At 33.8% G+C, this 22,938-nt stretch overlaps 1 protein-coding gene across 4 annotated transcripts; it reads left to right on the top strand.

The window, feature by feature from the left end:
• Positions 1 to 16,558: 16,558 nt before the first annotated feature.
• On the top strand, positions 16,559 to 22,083 carry LOC132185787 (uncharacterized protein At5g43822). 4 transcript variants are annotated; one of them, XM_059599576.1, is made up of 8 exons: positions 16,559 to 16,775; positions 18,748 to 18,805; positions 19,398 to 19,641; positions 19,752 to 19,870; positions 20,110 to 20,289; positions 20,663 to 20,719; positions 21,359 to 21,423; positions 21,729 to 22,083. In XM_059599576.1, exons 3-8 carry the CDS (start codon positions 19,510 to 19,512, stop codon positions 21,770 to 21,772), a joined length of 597 nt encoding a protein of 198 aa, XP_059455559.1. In that variant the 5' UTR covers positions 16,559 to 16,775; positions 18,748 to 18,805; positions 19,398 to 19,509; the 3' UTR covers positions 21,773 to 22,083. The 4 variants fall into 4 exon arrangements, with proteins under 4 accessions (XP_059455559.1, XP_059455560.1, XP_059455558.1 ...); XM_059599575.1 differs by lacking the exon at positions 16,559 to 16,775 and adding an exon at positions 17,343 to 17,493; XM_059599574.1 differs by lacking the exons at positions 16,559 to 16,775; positions 18,748 to 18,805 and adding an exon at positions 17,343 to 17,493.
• Positions 22,084 to 22,938: the final 855 nt, after the last annotated feature.

The following is a 22,938-nucleotide window of genomic DNA, read 5'->3' as shown; positions in this document are numbered from 1 at the left end:
TAAATAACCCTAACATAATATTCTTAACAATTATGTTATAGACTATAGTTGTGGTTAATGTCATAATTCTTGGCGGGAGTATGTGTACCTGATGTAGCTAGACATGGACATATAGCAATATGTGAGTTTCGTTTTACCCATAAAGCCGAAGGACCTACAAACACACTCCTTTATGGGGATTTTGATCAAAGTTCTTCATGAGAGATGTTGATGACAGTTTCCAAGTGGTGATGTGGCACGCCTTCCTTGAAGTGTTGCTGTGTCCAAGGAGGCGTTGGGCTGCAAGGTAGCAAACAATAGGATCAAAGCAACCGGCGGTTGCTCTGGCGGGGAAGTTCTGATGCCTAAGTCAATATTTGAGTGAAGAAAATATAAGCAACAAAGAGCTAGAGAGCAAGAGTTGCGATTACCTCCAAGTTGAGTTGTGACTTGCATTTTATAGGCATAAATCAGTTGGTATTTCTCGTAACCTCAGGCCTCCATATCTCTGAGTATTTGTTATGCAGTTACTGGCAGAGAATATGGGTTGTTAGCCTCTCCGTGATTTCAGAGTCCTAAGTTCGTGGGAGTGGCATTTATGCTTGGTTGGCACTAGACGTGGATGCCCGAGTAGTTCTCGGGGACACGTGTCTGTTTTTAAGTGCTGACAGCTGGTCCACGTTCTGTTGAGCGTAGGTAGCTATTTAGATACTAGATCGGCTTTCCTGTTTATCTAGGGATCGTAGATTTATACCATGTGGAATGACTGATCTATCCTTGGTATGAGACTATTATATCCTTGATGAGTTGAACATGTCGGATTGTCCGTCCGAGTCCTCACTTGGGCTTAGTCCCAACGAGTTTGTTCATTGGATTATACCCTTGATGAGTTGAACATGTCGGATTGTCCGTCCGAGTCCTCACTTGGGCTTAGTCCCAATGAGTTTGTTCATTGGATTAGGCCTAGAGGTATGTTGCGCCTTATGTGGCCGATCCATGACCAAACAAGAGAATTTGGCAAAGTACCAAAGAAGATTATTATTATTATTATTATTATTATTATTATTTTGCAAATACATATTTATCCTAATATGCTGGTTTTATTTTTATTATGCCTACCAATTTGCGGCTCTAAGAAGGCTTTGGAATCTAGGGAGCTAGCTCAAGGTGGAGTTGTTACTACGATTAGCCTATGGATGCAATCTACCCTCCAAATCATACTTGTACCCATCAAAAATAGATATTTCAAGTGCACGTGATTAAAATTCCAAATGAAACTTCTAGGGAAAAATCTACTTTACCCTTTGAAGTTTTAGGAGTTTTTCAATTTGAACCCCAAAGTTTAAAAATTTGCAATGTACCCCTAATGTTTCAAAAATTTTCAATTTAAACATTCCGTTACTAATTTTTGTCAAATTGGACGGAAATTTATGAAATTACGTAATTACCCTCAGGCTTTTTTATTTTTAAATTTCCGTCCAATTTAATGAAAATTAATAACGGAAGGTTTAAATTGAAATTTTTTGAAACATTAGGGGGTACATTGTTAATTTTTAAACTTTGGGGTTCAAATTGAAAAACCTTTAAAACTTCAGGGGAGTAAAGTGAATTTTCCCCCAAATTTCTAATAACCATAACCTCTCAACTATACCAAAATAAAACAAGTTCCTAACCCCTTCTAACCATCAGAAAAATTAGCACTATAATCGCATAAAACCAGAGAGTAAGTAAAAGGATGGACAAAAACTTAAAGCAATTAGCAATTTAATATGAAGTGCTAGCTTAATTACGAAAAAATGGACACAGTGACATCCTCTTATACCCTTTAATACATGTTTTGTCCTTCTTCTATAAATCTAGAAATTTCCCTGCCCTTCACGCCATCGTCATTTTTTTAGTTTTTGTTACAGCGCTCTTGTTCAAACTTGGTTTTGTTTCTCTGGCTCGGTTATGTTTGTTTTGGTTTTGTTTCTCTAGCTTTCTAGTGGTTATGGTTGCTCAACGTCAATCTCACAAGATTCGCAAGAGTTACAAGATTTGCAAGAATTGCAGAATACTGCTGAGGTGGAGAGCTCTATATTCTCTGCTTTCCTCTTTTCTTTTCTTTTTTCTTTTGTGTTTTTTTTTTTTTTTTTTTGTGTTTTTTTTTTTCTCTAACGATATGTAAATGCAGAATTATAAGGTGCCTACCACAGAGGAGGCAGGTGCTAAGTGCAAGGTAGAAGATCATCTTCAATCTCACAGAGCCAAAAGTTTTTATTCTTCCATCTCTCAACAAGAATCGATCACGGTAGAATCATTCACAGTTTAAGACAACCTAAAATTTTTTATTCTTCCATCTCTCAACACGGTAGAATCGATTATGGTTGAAGACAATCACGGTAGAATCGATAGAAGATCACGGTAGAATCATGGTAGATTCTACGGTTGAATCATGCCCAAGGGAGAATCTCGATAGATTCACACCAAGGGAGAATCACAATAGAATCACAGTAGATTATATGGTTGAATCACGATAGAATCACTCTGATTCACGCCAAGGGAGAATCACAGTAGAAGTTCACAGTTGAAGACGACCTAAAATTTTTTATTCTTCTATCTCTTAACACGGTAGAATCGATAGAAGATCACGGTAGATTCTATGGTTGAATCATGCCAACGGAGAATCATGGTAAGGGAGAATCACGATAGAATTCTACCGTGATTCACGCCAAGGAAGAATCACAGTAGAATCACAATTGAATCAAGGTTGAATCACGGTAGATTCTACGGTTGAATCACAGTAGAATCACTGTGATTCATGCCAAAGGAGAATCACAGTAGAATTCTACGATAGAATCACAGTAGAATCGTTTACGGTTGAAGACGACCTAAATTTTTTGATTTTGCCTACCAATTTGTGACTCTAAGAAGGCTTTGCAATCTGGGGAGCTAGCTCAAGGTGGAGTTGTTACTGCGATCAGCCTATGGATGCAATCTACCCTTCAAATCATACTTGTACCCATCAAAAATAGATATTTCAAGTGCACGTGATTAAAATTCCAAATGAAACTTCTAGGGAAAAATCTACTTTACCCCCTGAAGTTTTAGGAGTTTTTCAATTTGAACCACGAAGTTTAAAAATTGTCAATGTACCCACTAATTTTTCAAGAATTTTCAATTTAAACCTTCCGTTACTAATTTCCGTCAAATTGGACGGAAATCTATGAAATTATGTAATTACCCTCAGGCTTCTTTTTTTTTTTTTTTAATTTTCCGTCCAATTTAATGAAAATTAATAACGGAAGGTTTAAATTGAAAATTTTTGAAACATTAGAGGGAATTAGCCTAGAAATTTATGCATCTTTTTGCTATCTTTCACGACCTTTCGGTCCCCGGTTTCACTGGAAAATTAGAAGGTCACAAATCGCCCTCAATTTTTAAACTTTGGGGTTCAAATTGAAAAATTCCTGAAACTTCAGATGGGGTAAAGTGGATTTTCCCCAAATTTCTAATAACCATAACCTCTCAGCTATACCAAAATAAAACAAGTTCCTAACCCCTTCTAACCTTCGGAAAAATTAGCACTATAATCGCATAAAACCAAAGAGTAAGTAAAAGGATGGACAAAAACTTAAGCAATTAGCAATTTAATATGAAGTGCTAGCTCAATTAAGAAAAAATGGACACAGTGGCATCCTCTTATACCCATTAATACATGGTTTGCCCTTCTTCTATAAATTTAGAAATTTCCCTGCCCTTCACGCCATCGTCATTTTTTTAGTCTTTGTTACAGCGCTCTTGTTCAAACTTGGTTTTGTTTCTCTGGCCCGGTTCTGTTTGTTTTGGTTTTGTTTCTCTAGCTTTCTAGTGGTTATGGTTGCTCAACGTCAATGTCGCAAGATTCGCAAGAGTTACAAGATTTGCAAGAATTGCATAATACTGCTGAGGTGGAGAGCTCTATATTCTCTGCTTTCCTTTTTTCATTTCTTTTTTCTTTTTTTGTTTTGTGATTTTTTTTCTCTAACGATATGTAAATGCAGAATTATGAGGTGCCTACCACAGAGGCAGGTGCTACGCGCAAGGCAGAAGATCATCTTCAATCTCACAGAGCCAAAAAATTTTATTCTTCCATCTTTCAACAAGAATTGATAACGGTAGAATCATTCATGGTTGAAGACGACCTAAAATTTTTTATTCTTCCATCTCTCAACACGGTAGAATCGATTGTGGTTGAAGACGATCACGGTAGAATCGATATAAGATCACAGTAGAATCGATCACGGTAGAATTATGGTAGATTCTACGGTAGATTCATGCCAAGGGAGAATTACAATAGAATCACAGTAGATTATATGGTTGAATCACGATAGAATCACTCTGATTCACGCTAATGGAGAATCATGGTAAGGTAGAATTACTGTAGAATTTTACCGTGATTCACGCCAAGGGAGAATCACAGTAGAAGTTCACGGTTGAAGACGACCTAAAATTTTTTATTCTTTTATCTCTTAACACGGTAGAATCGATAAAAGATCACGGTAGATTCTACGGTTGAATCATGCCAAGGGAGAATCACGATAGAATTCTACTATGATTCACGTCAAGAGAGAATCACAGTTGAATCAAGGTTGAATCACGGTAGATTCTACGGTAGAATCACAATAAATTCCTTTACAGTTGAAGACGACCAAAATTTTTTGATTATGCCTATCCATTTGTGTCTCTAAGAAGGTTTTGGAAGCTGGGGAGCTAGCTCAAGATGGAGTTGTTACTGCGATTAGCCTATGGATGTAGTCTACCCTCCAAATCATACTTGTACCCATCAAAAATAGATATTTCAAGTGCATATGATTAAAATTCCAAATGAAACTTTTAGGGAAAAATCTACTTTACCCTCTGAAATTTTAAGAGTTTTTCAATTTGAACCTCAAAGTTTAAAAATTGGCAATGTACCCCCTAATGTTTCAAAAATTTTCAATTTAAACCTTCTATTACTAATTTCCGTCAAATTAGACGGAAATTTATGAAATTACGTAAGTACCCTCAGGCTTTTTTTTTTTAACTTAAACTTTAAACTTTGGAAAGTTAAAAAAAAAAAAAAAAAAAAAAAAACCCTGAAACTTTAGGGTGTAGTGTGGATTTTCTCCAACCTTCTAATAACCATAACCTCTCAACTATACCAAAATAAAAAAGGTTCCTAACCCCTTCTAACCTTTGGAAAAATTAGCACTATAATCGCATAAAATCAGAGAGTAAGTAAAAGGATGGACAAAAACTTAAAGCAATTAGTAACTTAATATGAAGTGCTAGCTCAATTACGAAAAAATGGACACAGTGGCATCCTCTTATACCCTTTAATACATGTTTTGCCCTTCTTCTATAAATCTAAAAATTTCCCTGCCCTTCACGCCGTCGTCATTTTTTTAGTCTTTATTACGGCGCTCTTGTTCAAACTTGGTTTTGTTTCTCTAGCTCGGTTCTGTTTGTTTTGGTTTTGTTCTGGTGGCTATGGTTGCTCAACGTCAATGTCGCAAGATTCGCAAGAGTTACAAGATTTGCAGGAATTGCAGAATAGTGCTAAGGTGGAAAGCTCTATATTCTCTGCTTTCCTTTTTTCTTTTTTTGTGTTTTTTTTTTTCTCTAACAATCTGTAAATGCAGAATTATGAGGTGCCTACCACAGAGGAGGTAGGTGCTTAGCTCAAGGTAGAAGATCATCTTCAATCTCACAAAGCCAAAATTTTTTATTCTTCCATCTCTCAACAAGAATCGATCACGGTAGAATCATTCACGGTTGAAGATGACCTAAAATTTTTTATTTTTCCATCTCTCAACCCGGTAGAATCGATTATGGTTGAAGACGATCACGGTAGAATTGATCATGGTAGAATCATGGTAGATTCTACAGTTGAATCATGGTAGATTCTACAGTTGAATCATGTCAGGGGAGAATCTCGGTAGATTCACGCCAAGGGAGAATCACAGTAAAATCACAGTAGATTATATGGTTGAATCACGGTAGAATCACTCTGATTCACGCTAAGGGAGAATCACGGTAAGGCAGAATCACAGTAGAATTTTACCGTGATTCACGCCAAGGGAGAATCACAGTAGAAGTTCACGATTGAAGACGACCTAAAATTTTTGATTCTTCTATCTCTTAACACGGTAGAATCGATCGAAGATCACGATAGATTCTACGGTTGAATCATGCCAAGGGAGAATCATGGTAATGGAGAATCACGATAGAATTCTATCGTGATTCACGCCAAGGGAGAATCACAATTGAATCAAGGTTGAATCACGGTAGATTTTACGGTTGAATCATGGTAGAATCACTATGATTCACACCAAAGGAGAATCACGGTAGAATCCCGGTAAAATCGTTAACGGTTGAAGACGACCTAAAATTTTTTATTCTTTCATCTCTCAACATGGTAGAATCGATAGAAGATCACGGTAGAATCACGATAAATTCTATGGTTGAATCATGCCAAGGAAGAATCACGATAGAATCACGGTAATTCTACCGTGATTCACGCCAAAGGAGAATCACAGTAGAATCACGGTTGAATTAAGGTTGAATCACTGTATATTCTAAGGTTGAATCACGGTAGAATCACTGTGATTCACGCCAAGGGAGAATCACGGTTGAATTACGATAGAAGATCACGGTTGAAGACGATCTAAAATTTTTGATTCTTTCATCTCTCAACACAGTAGAATTGATCATGGTTGAATCACTGTAGATTATATGGTAGAATCACGGTTGAATCATGCCAATAAAGAATCACGGTAAGGGAGAATCAAGGTAGAATTCTACCGTGATTCACGCCAAGGGAGAATCATGGTTGAATCAATCACGCTAGAATTACGGTAGAAGATTACGGTTGAATCTATTTCTCAACAAGAATCAATAACGGTTGAAAACAACCTAAAATTTTTTATTCTTCCTTCTCTCAACAAGAATCGATTACGGTTGAATACGACCAAAACACACAGTTTTAAGCCTACATTACTCTCATAGGCTACCTAAATTTAAAACACACAGTTTTAGTTTACATTACTCTGAAAATAGAAAGCCTACATTACTCTTCCCAGTCTCTGTTGAAAAAATGAAAGACGGAGGTTGAAGATGACCTAAATGCACAGTTTTAGTTTGTTTACAAAACATACAGTTTTGGTTGATTTACAAAGCACACAATTTTAGTTTGTTTAAAAAAACACAGTTTTTTTATTTTTGTAAGAAAAAAAGAAAAGAAAAGAAAAAGTACAAGAGTTTTAATTCTTAACCGAATAACACATGTACAACATGTACAATTTTAGTTTGTTTACAAAAACCCACGATTTTACCAATAGCCCTCTTTGACCAGATAAGACCACAAATGGAACTAGCCCATTGACAACCTAAGCCCAAATAGAAGGCCTACAGTATTCTCTTGGGTTACATAAATTTAAAGCCCAAACTTTAAATTTTTAGTATGGGCTTAATAAAAATGTGATTTTTTTTTTTTTTTTTTTTATCATTTTAAATTCTTCTTACAACTAATAATCATTATATATATATATATCCGAAACCTCATTAGAGGCTGGCTAAAATTGCAATGTGGCGTGAACCTATTTTTTTTTTTTTTAAATGTTTAGACTGGTTTTTAATTGTCCATATAAATTACTGGTAAGTGTCATTTTTATAATTTTTGCACTAAATCTTTACATAGCCACGGGCCATGTATCATTCACCAAATTTGTTCTCCAAGATTTTATTTATTTAATATATGATGCAAGATTTTATTTAAACAAATTTCCTTATATAGGATTTCATTAAGTGATTATATTTAATGTATGGTAATTATAGTCTTACAATTAATACTCTCAAAAACTATTGGGAGACAAAATTTAAAATTTATGCCATAATCGGCTAGCCATATAGGTATTGCATGCATTAATTCTAATCAATTTATGTTCTTAAGCATTAATCATAAATTCATATTTGTGTTTAGGGCACCCCTATTTCACACTTTCACGGACACTCAAACAAGGTCATTATTTAAAAAAAAAAACCATCGATTCTTCCTTCTCTGAACCATTATTTTTTATTGTATAAGAATTTTTAATTTTTAATTTTTTTTATACTTTATTTTATGTGATTATGTTCTTTTGTTTCCCCTTTTTTAGTTTGGCTCTCTCTAGATGCATAGTACATGCACCACCACCGGTACTAGCACCGACACCAACACTGGTCCCAACTCCCGCACCGACACCAACACCGACCCTGGCACTAGCAATGGCACCGACACTGGCACCAGCACCGGCACCGTTACCAGTGCCAATACAATTGGTATGTCAAAACAATGAGCCTGTATTTTCATTCTTCTTCTTAAATTCAGATTTAGTTTCTCAATAAATTGAAGTGTTATATAATTATACTTTTTTTTTTTTTTCAAATATGATGTTAACAATATATTTTGCGTATTTTATTACATTATTGGATAATATTTTTTAGTTAAAATAATATTATATATGTTAGTGAGCCATAATATAGCATATTGAAACATTACACAACTCAAACGCTTAAGCCCATGAGTTTGTGGCTACTCAACTTAGAAGTTATCATGCATGTCAAAATTTAGATCTTTCATGGTATAGATAATTTGCAGAATTATGTCAAAATTGATGTAGAATAAATATTGTATGACCATACCTGTTAATAGTACTTTATGTTTTATAGAAAGATACAAACCTAGGCATCACACGTATTCTTTTTAATCGTCACACTTATTCTAATTTTTTTTTTCACCCTTATTGTTTCATAGTAGAGATATACAAACAATTCGAAACCTTTAGACCCACTTGTTTTCTCACACTAATGAAGAATTGATCAATTATTTTATTGAGAAAAATGCTGGAACATCAAATTGATCAAAGAAGTTGATGATATATATCATTACAGTGCCACTGATTTGGGAGGTATACATACATATATTATTATTTTTGAATAATTTGTTTAAATAGAATGTGAGTGTAATATACATACATAGATCATTTGAATCTTTGACATAAACCCTGACTTCTAAGTTAGGTAAGTACCTCCCTATCCTCAGTGTTTAACCAACAAACTAATTTTTTATTGGGCACCACCTGCAAATTAAAGAAGTATGAGTGATTAATATACTATTGTTGGGTTCAAACTCATGGGCTTAAACTTTTGAGTAATGTAATGTCTTAATATACTATATTATGGCTCACTAAAATATATAATATTATTTTAACTAGAAAATATTATCCAATAATGTAATAGGATACACAAAATATATTGTTAACATCATATTTCAAAAAAAAGTGTATAATTATATATCTCAATTTTTATATATCGGTTGTAGAGTTCCATCTGGGGTAGAAAATGATAGAATATTCTTAAGTACCTCAAAGAAACACATATCATTAATAGGTACCTACATGTTCACATAGATCATTAATAGGTACCTGCATGTCCTCCTTGTTTGAGTTATTAATATATCAAGATCTCAATAAAAGATTAATGATATGTAAGTAAACATACCGGTTGTGGAGTTCCATATAGGGTAGAGGATGATAAAATATTCGTAAGTACCTCCAAGAAACATATCATTAATAGGTACCTATATGTTCACACTGATTATTAATAGGTACCTACATGTCCTCCTTGTTTCAGTTATTAATATATCAATATCTCAATAAAAGCTTAATGATATGTAAGTAAACATACCGGTTGTGGAGTTCTAGCTGGAGTAGAGGAGGATAGAGTATCCGTAGGTACCTACGTGTCACATGTCATGTTTATAATGTTCTAGTTTCCCGAAAGTGAAAGTCTCACGTTACCTATACTCTCTTTAATATCGAAAAGTTTGCAAGTACGTACCCAAAACCCAGAGCTCCCTGGTCTACATGCTGCCAAGTTATTTGTTTGGTAAAAGTGTACAATTTTCCATCCCTATGGAAATGGCACATGCCTAAATTTATTAAAAAAAAAAAAAAAACCAATTAATCTCTCATTCTACTTAAACAAATAATTCAAAAATAATAATATATGTATGTATACCTCCCAAATCAGTTGCACTGTACTCATATATATTATCAACTTCATTTATCAATCTAGCAGGATTTGATGTTCCAGTTTTTTTCTCAATCAAATACTTGATCAATTCTTCATCAGTGGGACGAAAAATGAACCTAAAGCTTTCAAATTTTTTATTTTTTTTCTACAATGAAACAATGAGGGTGAAAAAAAAAATTAGAGTAATTGTGATGATTAAAAAGACTAGGTGTGGTGCCTAGCTATTTTTCTTTCTAAGATCTTTATTATTGAGATCTTAATAGTTAATGATATGTAGGTACATGATTGGCTCGGACTTAGGATCGGGGTCGTAAATGATGCAAAGAGAGATCAAATATGTGGCATCCTCCCTTACCTCATTCATTTGCAACTTTTTTCACCATCTTTCATCCAATCAAATGTTGTGTAACCAAAAACCAGTGCTCCTTGGTCTAAATGCTCACGAGCTTCGCACAAGATGTGGGCATTTTGGAGAAAAAAGTCCAACAGTGATCACGTGTGTCGCACCTGATCATTGTTTCGTCAGTCAAAACGGCTTTGACTAACGGAATGGCCGAATTGCAAAAATTTGAAACTTTAAGGATGGATTGCAAAAATAAAAACTTTAGAGGTCGAATTGAAAATGATCTTAAACTTTGGGGGGTAAAGTGTAATTTTCCCTTAGATATACATGTTTTGCTTATGGACCATTTTAGATAAAAGAACAAAAGAAGCAAGATTTGAATTGCGCGGAAAGTGAATTGCCACAACCCTAAAATGTTTTTTGGTATAGATAATTATACAAACTATCTATATCATGAAAGATCTAAATTTTGATATAAACGCAAACTTCTAAGTTGGGTAGGTACCTCCCTATCCTCAGTGTTTAACTGACAAGCTAATTCTTTATTGGGTACTACCTGCAAATTAAAGAAGTATGAGTGATTAATATATTATTGTTGGGTTCAAACTTAAGCTTTTGAGTAGTGTAATGTCTCAATATACTATATTATGGCTCACTAAAATATATAATATTATTTTAACTAGAAAATATTATCCAATAATGTAATAGGATACACAAAATATATTGTTAACATCATATTTCAAAAAAAAAAAAAGTGTATAATTATATATCTCAATTTTTATATACCGATTATAGAGTTCCATCTGGGGTAGAGGATGATAGAATATTCGTAAGTACCTCCAAGAAACACATATCATTAATAGGTACCTACATGTTCACATAGATCATTAATATGTACCCACATATCCTCCTTGTTTGAGTTATTAATATATCAAGATCTCAATAAAAGCTTAATGATATGTAAGTAAACATACCGGTTGTGGAGTTCCATATGGGGTAGAGGATGGTAGAATATTCATAAGTACCTCCAAGAATCACATATCATTAATAGGTACCTATATGTTCACACAGATCATTAATAGGTACCTACATGTCCTCATTGTTTCAGTTATTAATATATCAAGATCTCAATAAAAGCTTAAAGATTTGTAAGTAAACATACCGGTTGTGGAGTTCTAGCTAGAGTAGAGGAGGATAGAGTATCCGTAGGTACCTCCTAGAAACTCATATCATTAATAGGTACCTACGTGTCACATGTCATGTTTAGAATGTTCTAGTTTCCCGAAATTGAAAGTCTCACGTTACCTATAGTAAACTAAACTTATGTTTGGTTACTTGGAAAGCGGAGGAAAAGAAAAGAAGAGAGAGGAAATCTTGGATAATTGTGATTTATGATCTTTGTTTGGCTATTGGTAGAAATAGTAAATTAGTCTGAATCTCTTATCTTATGTTTTCTGTTATTTTTCACTTAAGAACAAACTCATATAGTCATGCCGCTTAAGTTGATTTGCTTTTTGAATGCTAAACCATTTGCATATAATAATTTTTACTGATTGCTTGAAGATATTGTAACAATTTTTCAGGTAATAGTCCGAATGCGGCCACCACACAAGGAGTGGGATGATAAAGGTGATGTGATAGTTGATAAAACTTATAGTAATTTGTGATTGATTAATGGGCAAACCTTCACATTTGACTCAGTCGCTAACATTGAAGCCACACAGGTATGATACATATCAATAGGATTGTTTTCAGGTTGATGAACAAATGGGTACTGGTTTTGAATGCCAAATATTATTTTATTTGCAGCAAGATATCTTCCAGCTTGTAGGAGCACCCCTTGTTGAAAATTGTTTGGCTAGATTCAATAGTTTTGTATTTGTATATGGACATGTATCTTTCAGTTTTCCTTGTTCTTTACTGACTTTTTTATTATCTTACATATAAATTTGAAAATTGATTTTGTTAGACGGGAAGCGAAAATACTTATACTATTTGGGGTCCGGCCAATGTCTTGTTGGAAGGAAACTTGTCCGCAGATCAACAAGGGTTATTAATATATCAAGATCTCAACAAGAACTAATGGCATCCTCAAGAATAAGACAAAGGAGAGGGGCAATTTTATACTTAGAAACACTTTAATACCTGTTTTGCCCTGCTTCTAGAAATGTAGAAATTCCCCTGCCTTTCCACGCCATCGTCATTTTATTGCTCTCTCTATTTTACTGATTTCTCTCTTGTTCAAGTTGTTTGGTTTCTCTAGTTCTAGTCATTTTGTTTGTTCAAGTTCAATGTTGCAAGAGTCGCAAGATTTGCAAGAGTTGTAGAATACTGCGAAGGTGGAGCCGCAGGTAGAGCTATGTATTCTCTCTGTTTTTCCTTTTTGTGTGTTTTTTGGTTTCCCTAACGATGTATAATTACAGAACTATGTGGTGCCTACCAAGGAGGTTGAGCCTTAGGTGGATGCTCCAAAGGCCGTTCAAACCATGGAAAAGGAACAACTAGACATTATCATCTCATACACTGACCGCACTTCCAATCTGTAAGAATTTCTTTGTTTTTGTTTATATTTTGTTATGCTCGTCATTCGAAAATAGCGTACGCTTGGCCTTGTCTAGGACATTTGGCTTTAAGCGCAAGGCCAAAGATGATATTTTCTCTCACATAGCCAAAATTTTCGATTCTTCAATGTCTCAACAAGAATTGTGGTCGATCACTTCTAATATGTAACTATTTCCTTGCTTTTGTTTAGATTTGTTTATGTTCGTTATTCTCCCAAAAATTCTCCACACTCTCTGTTGAAAGAAGGAGGTTGAAGATGAAGTGCCAAAACGCATAGTTTAAGTTTGTTTAAAAAAAGAGCCGTTTTACCAACTTGTTTCTACAATGAAACAAACGTCAACAAATCAACTTGTTTGGTTTCTCTCTAGCTCTACAGACGTTCTATTTGTTCAATGTTGCAAAAGTTGCAAAACACTGCAGTGCCGATCACAGAGGTGGAGTCACAAGTAGAGTATTTTACCGCATTCTCTCTATTTTTCTTTTTTGTCTCTAGCTCTACACTTACGCTTGATGCCGAACAATGTGTAGTTGTAGAACGATGTGGTGCTGACCACAGAGGTAGATGTAACACCCAAGAAAATAATTAAGTTTACTATAAGTAACCTCATATTCAGAGACGGAGCTTGGGGGTGGCCGGTATAGGCCAAGGGCCCCCCCAACTCATTTGAAAAAAAAAAAAATTTGAAGGTCAATATTATTTTCAGCCCAGCTGACCCCTACCCATAAATTTTTTTGGCCTCTACCCATTAAAACTAATTCATAATCCCTACCGGCTAAACTTTGCAGAAGACGTTACCTAACCTTGATCAAGGAGAAGACTGAAGCATTGGAGCAGAGAGAACAGAGATGAGTTAGTCTGATGGCCATGATGATCTCTAGTTAGAAAATGTAAGGGGTAAACGACATAGCCAACGACTATGTCTAAATTAGGGTTAATTGTGAAGGAAAGTAGAAGAAGATGCTGGAAGATTGAAATTAGGGAAAAGTAAAGGTTGTGATAGACGACTTGAAGGAGATCTCGTGCCTTCCAAGACCACGTGTAAAGAGATAACAAATGAAAAGAAGTAATGGGAAACAGCTGGCAAGCACTAAAGAAGGAATTTGCGTTTTATGTGGTACGGAGTTGAATTTTGGTTAGGAGTTGGATTGAATTTAAAAGGCTTTTTAGTTGGTGGATTTTATTGTTAATGGGTTAGCCAACTAAGAGCTTTTTGTATTGTATAGAAGAAAGGCCCGAATGGATGGAATATGCAATACTTATGTCTTTTAGGCTAGGCAATATGTGCTCCATGTGTGTGTGTGTTCTTTTTTTTTTTAATAATAATTTAAGGGTTAAATACTATTTCAGTATATGTGGTTTGCACTAAAATCAAATAGCTACCTGGATTTTCAAAAATATCGCAAATGGTACCTGTGGTAAGTAACGATGTCAACCCAGTTTGGTTTCCCGGTTTTTGGCCAAAATTAGGGTACTTTGGTTCTTGGTTTTGGGCAACCGGAACCGGGAACCGTCCGGTTTGTACCCGGTCCGGTAACCGATTTTAAGAAAATTGTTTTTTTTTTTTTTTTTTTTGCTTATTTTAGGTATTGGGCCTAAAATAAGCCTTTTTTTTTTTTGCATATAGTTGACCCATTTTAAAAAAAATCTATTAGCCTTTTTGTCCAAATTAACTGGGCTTTGTTGTGATTGTTCCAAATAATTTAAAAAAAAAAAAAACTAAAAAGGCCCAAAAATCCTAAAAAATCAATTTTTTTTTTGCCTATATGGGCCTTAGAAATAAAAATTTAATTTTTTAAAATGCCTTAAAAATCATTTTAAATTAGGTACATAAAGAAAACATTAAAACAATAAAAACAAATATTTAAACAAACCAACATACACAAGAAATACCCCCTTACTACAACAATTCAAAACCCAAAAAGAAAAAATAAAACAAGTATTTAAATAATCTACAAACCAAAAGAAATACCCCTTACAATAAAAAATAGTTCATAAATATAAATATATAAATAGCTCCTAAAAATTTTTAATATATAAATATACATATAAGAGGTACCCCGGTTCTTGGTAACCTGGTAATAACCGGGTACCAAAAACTGGGTACCGGAACAGGGGTACTTGGTTTTTGGTTTTTCCAACCGAAACCGGAACCGGGTACCTAGTTTCCGGTAATTTTTGATACCCCTAGTGGTAAGCCAATAAACCCACTTGGTACCGCTGTCAAGATTCCGTTAAGTTTTTTAATAGAATGCCACATCACCCTTACACGTGGGTGCCATGTGGCGTGGTACTTGGGTTTTTGGGTGCCACGTCATATTTTATTTGAAACAAAAATAATAAAAACAAAAACAAAAAAAAAGAGAAGAAAATACGTTGGGGTGGCCGAACCATGCCTTAGGGGGTGGCTGGCCATCCCGTTTGGCCTGAGGGTGGTTCGGCCACCCCTAGGCCGTCCGTCTGGGGGTGGCCGAATCACCCCCAGGGCCCAAGGGGGTGGTTCGGCCACCCCCAGACGACCGGCCTGGGGTGGCTCGGCCACCCCAGTGTATTTTTTTTTGGTTTTTTTATAAAAAAAATATAAAATATGACGTGGCACCAAAAAACTCAGGTACCACGTCATGTGGCACCCACGTGTAAGGGTGACGTGACGTTCAGTTAAAAAACTTAACAGAATCTTGACAAATGTACTAAGTGGGTTTGTTGGCTTACCACAGGTACTATTTGCGATATTTTTGAAAACTCAGGTGGCTATTTGATTCTGGTGCAAACCACGTATTATAATAGTATTTAACCCTTAATTTAATTTATAGTTAATTTTGTGAATTCTTTTTGAAATGTGTTTATAAGAAATTATAGTTATTTGGTTATTATTTGATTGGAAACTACAATATTTTCTAATTATTATTTAATAATTATAGTTTAGAGTAGTTTTTAGTTAATGAGATACAACCAAAAAAATTGTAAAAAAAAAAAAAAAATGTGAAAAGCGAAAAATATAAAAAATATTTTAAAAAATTAAATAAAAAATAAAAAAATTATACTTTGGCCCATGACTATTATTTTTTTGGCTTCGTCCCTGCTCATAGTAATATGAATTAATTAATAAAATAAATTGCACATAAGATAAGTTAGAATAATAGATATAATAATATTAGTGTGATAATAATATAATAACAATATTATTTTATAATAATATTAGTGGGATAATAATATAATAACAATGTTATTTAATGATGATATATTTATGTAATATAAGTTTTAAGTGATAAAGAGATTAATTAATAATAATGTTAATGTGGCAATTGATTAATAAATAAAATAAATTAATGATACTAGAATAATAAAGTATAATAATAAGTTAGATTAGTGTGGTAAAATAATAGTTATTTATTATATTATGGGTCTTCTAATAGAGGCCGAATAAATAGAGAATTAACAATTCATATTGAATTTCAAGTTTACGGTCTAAAAAAAAAAAAAAAAGAATTCAAGTTTATGTCTCATTTGATCTCAACTTTATTAAAACTAGAAGGACATTTTCGATATTTTACACCCTTATCCCATGTCTCTCCTATCTCTTTGTCCCTCACATACAGCCCCATTCCCCTTCTTTCCTTTCTTTCTCTTCTCTCTTTCCCCTTCTTCTTCTCACGCACGCACACCACACCGAAACAAGAGAGACCGACGTGAGATGCAGAGATTGAGAGAGAGAGCTGCTGGCCGGTTAGAAGAAGAAGAAGAAGAAGAAGAAGAAGAAAGACGAAAAAGAGGAAGGTGATGAAGCCTAAGGGGATTTCGGCCGTGGATGGTTGTGAGGTAAAATCTCTAGCCTCTTCTTGTAATTTTCGTCTTGCTTGTGGGATTATAAGTTAGAAATTGTGTGGATTTGTGAAACTTTGGTTTAGGTCCGAATTTGGGGGAATTTTAGTAAGAAGTCTAATTCCTAAAATTAATGTGGGGCTTTTATGTGTAGTAAATTGCTATGCATTATACAAATTCCGAGTTATTGAATTAATGGTTTGAAACTCTAATTTTACTTAGGGCTGAAATTTAAAACTGCCTAACCGCAACCGCTAACCACTAACCGCCTAACCGTTTTGAAAGCGGTTAGTAAAAACTGCTAACCGCCTAGGCGGTTGCGGTTAGCGGTTAGTGGGTTTTGGAAAACTGCTAACCGCTAGTTTTAAATATTATATATATATTTTATATAACAAATTACAATATGTTCTTGTAGTATAGTGGTACATGCACCGGTTTTTCAACAACACTTCTGGGCTCAATTCTCCCTAACTTCAATTTTATTATTTTTTATTTTTTATTATATAGAAGTGCAAAACGACGTCGTTTTGCACTTCTATATATTCCTCTCTTTTCTAACCCTAAACAGACTCAGCCTCCTAACCCATCTGCGGCTCTTCCTCTTACCTCTCACGAAGACACGATCTGCGGCTCTGCCTCTCTCCTCTCACGTAGAGCATCTCACCTCTCACGCAAACATGCAGCATCACTGCATATTCACACCATGCGTTCTCGGGTAAAGAAAAAAATCATGCTTGTTTTTTTTTTTTTTTGGTTCCCTTTGTCTTGTAAATATTTAGATCAATCATACAATGGGGTTCTTTTGGATTTAGAGAAACCACGCGTTCTCAACTGTGTCCACTGTCCTAAACAAAAAAATCCATGCTTTTTTTTTTTTTTTTGGTTCCCTTTGTACATATTCATATGACCTGGAAATATTTAGATCATTATTTTTATTTTGATCATACAATGGGGTTCTTTTGGATTTAGAGAATTTTCTTTATAATTATTTATTATTGATTTCTTTTGCTTTAAGAGCTTTTCAGTACAGTTCCAACCCATTAAGCATTAATGGAGAATTTAATTCGGTTTTAATTTTATTTGAATATTCAAATAAATAATCCTGATAAAGATTATTAGTTTCTCTGTTTCATAGGTCATTCGTGAAAAGAGGTTTTAAGCTATAACCCTTCTCTGTTAGGGTGAGAACAGTTATAGCTTAAAATGAGCAAAACAAATTGATTAAAGCAAGCCCAAAACCAGGTCAAAATTGGCCCAAAACCGGCTCAAAACTGGTCCAAAATTGGCCCAAAATGGGTCTAAAAAAAAGCCCAAAAAGCGGTTAGGAAAAAAACGGTTATCTCGAAGTGGTTAACCGCTAACCGCAACCGCTATTTCAGCCCTAATTTTACCTATTGGTAAAGTATGAATATAAATCCTAATTTTATATAATTTGAATTAAATTTAGGGCTTTTGGTATGTGAACACTAGGAATGCTATTTGAATGGGTTAATTACATTTAAAGTGTTAATTAATCCTAGACTTTAATGGGTTCCATGGAAATTGAAACCTATGTGGTTAAGGTTCTAATATGTCATATTAGAATCATAATGATTATTGTAAGTGTTATGAGTATTATAAAATTGGGGGCAAATTGCTAGATTAAATGGCTTAGGAAGAGAATAACAATTATAGTGTTAAAGTGTAATGCCTAATCTAGAGTCTATGTATATCATATATGTCTCAAGATTTAGTGATTTAATATATTATGATGTAGAATCATAGTTTAGTGTAACAAAGTTATTAGATAATTAATGCATTAACTTATATATATGTATTAAATGTAAGTAAGGATTTTTAGGGCTTTAGTTGAATAGATTTGGGGTGACCTATAGAATGTGATACTTGTAGTGCACAAGTATTTTTAAATAGTGAGAGTTGTTGAGCAAAGAATAGAACTTAATTATGTGTTTATTATGTAAATGCTTAGGTGCATTGCAGTTGAGTCAAGAGTTCACCGAAGGCCGAAGGGTACCCAAGCGAACATTGTAAGTAATTTACTTACTGGGCAAAAGATACTTTGTTTTGCGTTTACCTTCAAAATCTCAAATATTTGAATCCAAACATCTAAAAAAACATGAAGGCAAAACCCCGACCATTGGAATAGACTGTTTGGAATGAACGGTATTGGGAAGAATAGACCATAGGTATGTGTATGTTTTTACAATTATTATGTTTAATGTGTTTAATTTTAGATGGATAATTTTTCCTTATTGTTACCTACACTATTATCAAGCTAAAAAAGAACAAATAATCTTTAATTTATTTATTTATTTATTTTTATTTGTTAATATATATATATATATATATATATATATATATATATATATATATATTGGGAAGAATAGACCATAGGTATGTGTATGTTTTACAATTATTATGTTTAATGTGTTTAATTTTTAGATGGATAATTTTCCTTTTATTGTTACCTACACTATTATCAAGCTAAAAGAACAAATAATCTTTAATTTATTTATTTATTTATTTTATTTGTTAATTTTATATATATATATATATATATATATATATATATATATATATATATATATATACTAGTTTAAAATTGTGCTTCATGTGTAGCTGGGTGGATAAGCCGAATTGTAGAGCAGCCATTTATGTTGTGCCCTTTCAAGTACTTGCTCATCTCCTTAAAAATCAACTGAGCTTAACCCACATTATTGGAGCCGTGGTCATGGAAGCCATGGTGAAGAAATATCAGCAAAAGTTGCGGAAGGTTAGGGACGAGATAAACCGTTGGGACGACCTCCAATCCCGTTTACTTTCACAGTTCAAGAACGCCTCCTCCATCATCGAGAGGTTGCAGGTTACTCTATTATAACCCACCCTAATTTTTCTTTTATTTTTTATATATAGTTATTACTTTTTTTTTTCCAAAGTATATATTTAAGACTTTTGACTGTTGTCTATGATCAGGTGATTGAGGACTCCAAAAACTATGGTTCCCTGAATTGCATGGATGACATCGTAAACGCGGTTCTGACAAAGCAGGTGGAGTCCTTGGAGGTTATTTTGGTTTCCATGAAAAAAACCATGTAATTGTTCAAAATTCGTTTTATTTGTTATTGATTAGTGAGTTAAATATGCATATCATTTGTTTGATAAATGTACTTTGAGAAAATAGGAGTTTAGTTGCAATAAATTGAAATCAGGTAAGTCAACAGATAATGGATATAAGTGTATCCTAAATTTTTTCCGACTCATGTTTTGTTGGCTCAGCATTTACCACGTCCAGTTCTCCCATTATCTCATTAATTTTTATGATTTGCTTTAGGGAAGAGTTTCATGGAATTGTTTTGTCAATCGAGAAGATTCATCGGGATAGTAGACAGCAAATTAAAGTTGGTTCTAGTAAACCGAGTGCGAAACAACTGCAGCTACGAGTTGGCATAAAACCTAGTCTTGCTGATTGCTTAGATGGGCTTCTGGTTCTTTATGATATGCACCATTCAGAGTATGAACTTTTCTATGTTGAGAAACTCTAGAATATGCCATTTATGCTTTGTGTTATATATTTTCTAGAACCATGAACAAACTTACAGCCTGCTCTATTCTCTAGATGTGAAATGAGTTATTAGGAGTGCTTAACCAATTGGGTTAACATGTTTATTTATGACACACAAGCAAGTGTACCCTATGCACGGTGTCATATAAATTTTTCTTTGAATTTGTTCATGATCTTAGTCCTTAAATACAATAAGAGAAAATTAATAGCTAGTGAGAGGTCCCGTATTGCTGCTAGATTCAGCCTTATGATCAAATTTTGTAGTGGGGTCCAAGTTAGTTAACTTGGATTATTAATGACTTGCGTACTTTTTGTTTGCCAGGTACCGTCTTAAGGCATCAGTGGTTTCAGCACTATCAACACTTACCTTCAAACCTAGGTGTGCACAAAAAAACTGTTCTAAATAAAAATATATGTGTTTGTTTAATTTGTTAAGGAACTCAGGTTTTTCAAACCTAATCCAACTCTAAGTTGGTCTGAATTTTTCATTATACATCTCCTTGATTCATCTTTATTGTATGCTAAAAGACCTATATTTTAGTATATTCTTTAAAGTTGATTAAGCATATGCAAAGGATTTTGTAGTCAAAGCCAAAAGAGAAGCAACTGTAAATACTAAGAAACACCCATAAGTTCATAAACCCCTTCCATCTCTTCATTTCTTAAACTTTTCATTTTCTTCCTTTCTTTCTTTGTTACTTTTGCTTTTCTTGGGGGAGGGGGGATTTGTAAGACGGATATTACTGAACTTGGCCGTTTTTCATGATTTCAGCTAATTTGACAGGAAAAGAAATGAAAACTTACTTATTGGGGTAATCTGCTGAGTTATATCCATTCATATGTCATCTGATCTTGGATAATTAGACCTGCCATATATTTTCTCAACTATTATTTGTTGCAATTTTGGTCAATGTGTTTATGTTAGCATGTATCTTGATTTGTTACTTAGTTCCGTGCTTTGTATGCATTCTATTGTTATTTGGCATTGACATGTATGTTGGGTTTGTCTACATTGCAGTGCCAGTGACCTTTGTGCTCTCCAGCAACTCCTGGTCGATCAGCCTAACATCCCCAAAGACGAAGGTATGCATAGGACACAAATGATAGAACTTCAATTAATTAAAAGAAACATATGGACAACGCATGAGAAAAGGGAAATACTGGTTGTTGGCCATTGATGAGGGCTGCCAACTGGGTTGCTGGGTTATTGACATCAATTCGTATAAAATTTTCTATAGTTAAAGAAGACATTGGCTCAGGGATGTAGTTATTTCTTTTACCTTAACAAGTTTTGTAGTTTATTTATAGTGTCTTTGGGAAAGCTATCTATCATAAATATTTGCTTATTATAATACATTTTTCATTTAATTGCCTCACTTTCCCTGCAGTTCAATCCATCTTTGATATCATATTTGTAGAAGCAATCTGTTGATTCACCATATGATTGGGTAGACAGTTTTGTATCTTGGATACCTGATGATGCGGGAAGACGAGAATTAATTAGGTCTTTAGTTTTATATAATTATTAATTACTTAGATGTAGTGTTTAATTTCAATTTTAAGAGTTGTATTATTTTAGAATTCAATAATGGGTTTGGCCCAAAATCAGTCAAATTAAAGTTAAAATTTAGTCATAGAACAAAGGTTTTGTCAGTGCTCTTTTGTACTCCAATGGAGAAAGCAGGCTATTGAGATGGCTGATGGGTATTATATTATGCTTAATTTCACATGTTTATTCTTGTAGCCTTTATTCTTTTTTGATATTATTTGTTTTTTCGATTGTTTATCTTATTTTTTTTCATGTTGCCTCTGCCTTCTCTGTTGCACGCCGGCCTTTATACAATCATATGTATCAACTTTGGACCAACTGGTTGTAGCATCGTGGCAGGTTTAATTTGTTGAAACTGTTTGGCCAGCCAAAATATATGATTTTAAATTTAGACTTTTGAAGCAGACGAAATTTTGTTTAATAAAGAAAAAAAAAATGCACGCCGCTCTTTCTCTGATGGGCCTTTCTTTAACCTATTGAAAACATCATAATCCAACCATATTGAAAACAATATGGGCCTGGTTCTGAGAAATCAATCTTATAAAGCAGATATCATAACTTGGATCTTAGCTTGTTTTACAAGTTTTCCTCTGTTTTGAATGATATAGAGAAGCCCGATTACAAAACAATTGCAACATAACAAACCCACCAAGATAACTAATCCGGCCCAATACGTTTACCCTTACAAATAAGGTGGCAGTCCAACTCATTAGTAAAAAGAATCCATATCATCTACAAGTCATTAGTACAAATTTTGATTCTATTCGCCTGCTCAGAGTTATAAACAGAAAATCACGAGTTGTTTCAGAAAATCACATGGATTGTTTTCTTTTGAAAGGGTAAACAGTAAACTGCATTACCCATTATCTGATCAGCTTTACCCTGAACATTTTTTTTTAGAAAAATGTTTAGTGTTAGTAATTTGTCTATTTTTTTTTTTTTAATACTCTTATGTGTGGTCTACATAAGTCTACAAATCTAATTATTAATTTATAAGATAAGATAAAAAAATATTAACATCAAACATTTCTTTTCTTTTATTAATTGGT

The sequence above is a fragment of the Corylus avellana genome, chromosome ca6 (genome assembly GCF_901000735.1).
Source record: "Corylus avellana chromosome ca6, CavTom2PMs-1.0".
In the NCBI taxonomy this organism is placed as follows: domain Eukaryota; kingdom Viridiplantae; phylum Streptophyta; class Magnoliopsida; order Fagales; family Betulaceae; genus Corylus; species Corylus avellana.
The sequence above is the reverse complement of the archived record's forward strand: the minus strand, read 5'-3'. Positions and strand labels throughout refer to the sequence as shown.

Excerpts from the sequence above, each read along its gene's own strand:
- LOC132185787 (XM_059599574.1), top strand. The coding sequence starts at position 17,456 with ATGCAGCATCACTGCATATTCACACCATGCGTTCTCGG. Across the intron at positions 20,720-21,358 it reads ACACTTACCTTCAAACCTAG|TGCCAGTGACCTTTGTGCTC; the intron begins GTGTGCACAAAA and ends TCTACATTGCAG. Across the intron at positions 21,424-21,728 it reads TAACATCCCCAAAGACGAAG|TTCAATCCATCTTTGATATC; the intron begins GTATGCATAGGA and ends CTTTCCCTGCAG.